We start from the raw sequence: 6000 nt of genomic DNA on the forward strand, positions 1-6000 counted from the left end.
TTAACTTTAAAACAAAGTGACATTTTGGTGGTGTGCATGCAAAGTGAGACAGAGGAATTGTTAAAGAGATACCGGACCAATCTTATTAAAAAAGTGTGCTGGTTATTTCCAGAACTACATGGAATCTGTAATTAACTAGAAATTCAATACTGCAAAGTCCACTTACAATTCCAGAGGTGCTTGAATATTCTTACGCTTTCATATGTCTAAATAAATATACCTTAGATCAGAACTGAGTGAATAATGCACAAACAAAACATCAACTTCCTCCTCTACAAATTCACTCTCTCCTCTCTCTTTCTAAGTCTTGCTTCTCATCTTCCCTGACTCACTCTGGTGCTTACAACTGCAGGCTCATTTGCTCTATTTTTCACTTCCTTCTCAAATCCTCTCTAACTTCTCCCTCTCTGCCCTGTGTCTTGCCAGTTTCTTTTCGTTTAAAAGGAGAAAACTAATGCAGTTCAGGAAGACTTCTCTCACATCTCACTATTTTTCACTCTCTTCCCCAATCCTTGTAGTCCTGGTTTCCTCTTCTGTGGGCATAAGTTGGCCCACAACATGATGAAATTTAGACAGAGATAGGGACTTCATTGCACAAAACCAAAAATACTCTGGATTAAGATTTCAACTGTATCCTTTACTAGTAAAGGCCATATGCATTACAGGGTTCTGAAACTTTTTTGGCATGTAATTCTGACGTACAACACAGAGAACATTTTACCTTTGAATTTTCCCAACATAGGTAAAACTCATTAAAGGTTGAGTAAACAGTGTTGGATTAGTTTCCAAATCTAATGTGAGTGGGAAATTAATGATTATTCAGTCTAAAGTCGAGAAATTTACTATTTCAAGAACCATTTGGTTTAGTCTAACACCTCTCACATTCACACATAAAAGTGCTTAACACAGTGTACCATGCCAATAACCAGTTAGATGAGGAAATAAACCACATTTTAATTGAACCAGTTTTAGTGCTAGCGTAGATGGATGCAAGATGACTGTTCAGCTAGTCCTCCCACTGCTAACCTAAAGTTTATTGTTGACATTTAGAAATCTCCCAGACTCTACTGCTTGTGTGAACTGTGCCAGGAAATGACAGAAAAATACCAAGGTGGCATTGCAATAGAAATGGCTTAGAAGAATGTGGGGCAAAACTGCTGTGGCTGAGATCAGACAGCGTGTCTACAGTGGATAGATTGAAGCACTTGTGCTAACTGCTTTCTCCCATTTGGTCAACTGAGAGATCTTCAGTTCTCTAATACAGACAAAGCTTATGAGCTTGCAGTTTTTAGTTAAAGCACCTGTTCTTTCAACACTGAACTCAAGAGGAGTAAGGGTTAGACCTTAAATGAAGAAACAACGGAGTGGGCTCAATGATAAATCTGTCAGTATGTATTACATTATTTACTGCTCAATCCACGTCCTCTCTGGACACCTCTCTTCACTTCACATTACACTTTATCAATTTTGCATGCACGATGTCCTGAAACTGACAAACAAATGGTGGCATCAATTCACACCTAAATATAAATGGATTAATTTGATTTATGGTTTCTAAAATAAAGGCTCAGAAAAAAAATGCTGTCAAGTCTTTTGATCTTTGTTTTCTTCCAATGACTGGCAACCATAGTTACATCATACACTAAATAGATCTTTAACTTAATGCCATGCTCTAACATGTCTGTTTACTGTAGCTGAATTTAAGATGAAATCCCCAAAAGGTAGACTAGTAATTCACAGGTGAAATGGAAAATTAACTACTAGTTAAAGTTATGAAATAACTGTTGGTTCTGGCAATTTTATAAAATATGAGTGCTTGGTTGAATGCCATAATTTCTTTATCTAAATAGTCTGACAATAAATCTTATTTAATGATCATACTCGGGCTGTAAAGTGATTAAAAAAATGTGATTAATCATGCTATTAAACAATAGAATACCTTTTATTTAAATAGTTTTGGATGTTTTCTGCATTTTCAAATCTTCAACACAATATATAAATCAAACAACTTTGTTTACACGTGTAGAAGATAATGCTGCCAGCTTCTTGTTTACAGTGTCACCTAAAGTGAGAACAGGTGTTTGCATGGCACTGTTGTAGCTGGTGTTGCAAGATATTTACATGCCAGATGTGCTAAAGATTCATATGTCCCTTATGCTTCAACCACCATTCCAGAGGACATGCATCCATGTTGATGGTGGGTTTTGCTCAATAACAGTCCAAAGCAGTGTGGCCTGATGCATGTTCATTTTCATTATCTGAGTCCGATTCCACCAGCAGAAGGTTGATTTTCTTTTTTGGTGGTTCGGGTTCTGCAGTTTCTGCATTAGAGTGTTGCTCTTTTGAAACTTCTGAAAGCATGCTTTACACCTTGTCCTTCTGAGATTTTGGAAGGCACTTCAGATTCTTAAACCTTGGGTCAAGTGCTGTAGCTATCTTTAGAAATCTCACATTAGTACCTTCTTTGCATTTTGTCAAATCTGCAGTGAAAGTGTTCTTAAAACAACCAACATGCTGGATCATCATCCGAGACTGCTATAACATTAAATACATGGCAGAATGCAGGTAAAACACAGACCAGGAGACATACAATTCTCCTCCAAGGAGTTCAGTCACAAATTTAATTAACACTTTTTTTAAAATGAGCCCCATCAGCAAGGAAACATGTCCTTTGGAATGGTGGCCAAAGCATAAAGGGGCATATGAATGTTTAGCATATCTGACATGTAAATAAGTTGCAATACCGGCTACAAAATTGCCATGTGAACGCCTGTTCTCACTTTCAGGTGACATTGTAAATAAGAAGCAGGCAGCATTATCTCCTGTAAATGTAAACAAACTTGTTTGTCTTAGTGATTGGCTGTACAAGAAGTAGTACTGAGTGGACTTGTAGGCTCTGAAGTTTTACATTGTTTTGTTTTTGAGTGCAATTATGTAACAAAAAGATCTACATTTGGAAGTTGCACTTTCACAATAGAGATTGCACTTCAGTACTTTTATGAGGTGAATTGAAAAATTCTGCTTTTTATCATTTTACAGTGAAAATATTTGTAATAAAAATAAAGTGAGTACTATACACTTTGTATTGTGTTGTAAATTAAATTAAGACATTTGAAAATGTTGAAAAACATCCAAAATATTTAATATATTTCAATTGGTATTCTATTGTTTCACAGTGTGATTAAAACTGATTATTCATGATTAATTTTTCTAATTGTGATTAATTCTTTTGAGTTAATCATGTGAGATAACTGCAATTAATCAACAGCCCTAGTGCATACTAATTTTAATGAACTTGCCAATGTCATTCAAAACATTTTATGTAAAACAGATTTGTTAGTGGTGATACTTTCACCCATACACTCCTTAAATTTATTTATATGTATGGTTGGTACAAAATGGCTTTTTTTCCATTTTTTTAAATTGCAAATTTACCAAAATACAAATATTTCTAATACAATCAAATACACACCTAGCATGTCAGGAATTTTCTCTGCAATTTTTTCTTAAATATTTTTCCTCATAGGAGTCTTAAATTGGAGTTTGAGAATAAAAAGGTAAATCCTTAGTTATCACTGATTTTGTTCCAGGAAGATTGGGTGCTGTAAAGGTCTTTATTTACTTGGTCTAGCTAAATAGACCTGACCACTTATTGTAAATTAGGCATGACCACATTTAATGGCTCTGAAGCATCCAAGAAAGGCAGAAGAACAAAATGATTAATATTTCCAAATGAACAGTAGGTAAGTAACAGTCTACTAGATAGAGCTAGATTGTAATGGTCTTGTGGTGAAGGCACTGGACTGGGACTCAATTCCTGAATCTGCTACAGACTTTCTGCATTACCTTAGACAAGTTGCTTAATCTTTCTTTTTTTTTCCTCCCATCATTTCAGCTGCCGAAGCTTTAAAAATGACTAAAAATATTGGGATTTTAACTCTTGGGTATCCACTTTGAGACAATTACAGGGACCTGATTTTCAGAAAGTGGGGTGCTCAGCGGTTGGCAACAATATTAAAATCACTACAAATCTGAGACTTATTAGAAGCAGTGACCTACAAATGTTAAAAAAAGAAAGGACTGAATTTTCAGCATCACTCAATTTCTCCAGATGGTAACTGTGTACAGATTAGGTAAGGTTTAAGGTAAGGTAAGGCTTGTAAGTACACATGTTGAAATCAATAGGAAAGCTCCCACTGATTTGACTTGGAGCCCAAATGGGCTCTCTTTGTTTAGGGCCAAATCGTGCTGGTCTTGTGCCAGTATATAAGTGCTAGTATCCCAAAAGGGAATGGTGAGGGAGTATTGACCTTGTTTCCCCCCGAGTCATGAATTAAAGTAAATAATAACTATAGTTAAGGTTGGGCGAGTCAGTTCTGTAACAAGACAGCCAGTTCACACCAGTCAACTCTTCTGAGGCTCAAACAACGTGGATAACTTTTTATTTGTATGTTTGGGTGTGTCTAATTTCCAGTTGTACACAGAAGGAATATTTTTGTCAGGCTACTGAAAAATCTAACACTAGTATAGAACTGGACCTGAAGTGAAAGATTTGATCTGAATGAGGTTTCAGAGGCAAATCTTTATGAACAAAAATGCCAATCAGAACATGTCCAAATAATGCATGTTTAAATCTGGGGCTATATTTTGTGGCCTGGTTCCAACTCTAACTTTGTGCTCCTAGTACTGGCTGTGAAACAGCCTAGACTTTTCACATAGATATGACGATATTAATCCATGTTGATGGTTGACCAAAGGAGTATCTAGGGGCACAGTGAGACACTAAACAAGCTAAAACAAAATTAGTAAGGAAGAATTACTTTCAGGAATCCAAGAGGTTATTAAAATAATTAGCATGGAAAACAGGAGTTATGAAACTCATATTGGCTGCTTTGGCTTTAATGTAGTTTGCATCTGACGAAGTGGGTATTCACCGACGAAAGCTCATGCTCCAATACGTCTGTTAGTCTATAAGGTGCCACAGGACTCTTTGCTGCTAATGTAGTTTTGATACACGTTCAAATATCAAGAGAAAAGGATCAAATCCTTCAGCCTGATATGGCTCCTTTGAGTCACTTCATTGGTCCAAAGGGGTCAAACTGCTTTAAGAAAACAGGGGAGTATCCCCCCATCATAAGGGAATTCCCAGGCTTTACACCACTGACTCACAGCCTCTGATGTAGGGAGTGTGACAAAGTTTTGACAGAGTGCTGCTGTGCTCCAAAAATCCTTGGTTACTATTATGAACCTGTTGAAGGTACCGTAGAAGTAGAGGTTGTTCTAAGATGCGTTAGGGATCAAACTGGTTTCTGGCTGACCTAAGAATAAGGGGAATAATCATAAATTCAAATTTGCTCTTCCTTACACCTTGAATGCTGTATCAAGTATAGCACAGTTGGTCCCAAAGATCTAGACCTAAGAGTCTAAGTGGTCTTGAACATGGGTCTTGAAATAAATATTATTAGATTTTTAAAGGTGGTTTCTAAAGAAGGCTGTTAAAATAAAAATATTTCTAAAAATTATGCTTTATTTAGAAAAAAATCCTTAAGAGGATTTTTGGGGCTTTTGGGGGAAAAATACAAGCTGTAATTTTGGATTTTAGTAATATTTTCAGTTTACACCAGGATTTCTGAAGCCAATTAAAAGAAAGACTATGCAGATATTGCTGTATCACACAAAACATTCCTCTCATTAGTTTTTTTTCACTGAAGTAGAGTCTGTGGGTATCAGTCAAGGAGCAGGGCCCTAAAGTGACAGGAAGTAAATCAGCCCTAGAGGCATGGAAAGAAATAGACAGTCTCTTCTCCAGGTTGCTCACAAGCTAGTTTAGGACATGATGCAGAAGATAGATGATTCAAAATAGAGAGTAAAGAGGGGAAGGCCAAGGTAGCACAAAAGTGAGCAAATGCTAGTATGATAACCAGTAGCCTCAGCTCACCTGCTGCCTAGCCAGGTATGAAAGTTAGTTATCCCACAGACAAGTAAACCAAAATAGTCAGC

General features: G+C 36.5%; 1 protein-coding gene across 1 annotated transcript in view; it reads left to right on the top strand.

The window, feature by feature from the left end:
* DTHD1 (death domain containing 1) overlaps positions 1 to 1472 on the top strand; it is a 68687-nt gene extending 67215 nt beyond the window's left edge. The window contains exon 9 of the mRNA XM_030564836.1: positions 1051 to 1472. Within this exon, the coding sequence (XP_030420696.1) occupies positions 1051 to 1137 (87 nt within the window). The 3' untranslated portion in view covers positions 1138 to 1472. The remainder of the gene's footprint in view (positions 1 to 1050) is intronic.
* Positions 1473 to 6000: the final 4528 nt, after the last annotated feature.

This window comes from Gopherus evgoodei, chromosome 5 (assembly GCF_007399415.2).
Source record: "Gopherus evgoodei ecotype Sinaloan lineage chromosome 5, rGopEvg1_v1.p, whole genome shotgun sequence".
NCBI lineage: Eukaryota > Metazoa > Chordata > Testudines > Testudinidae > Gopherus > Gopherus evgoodei.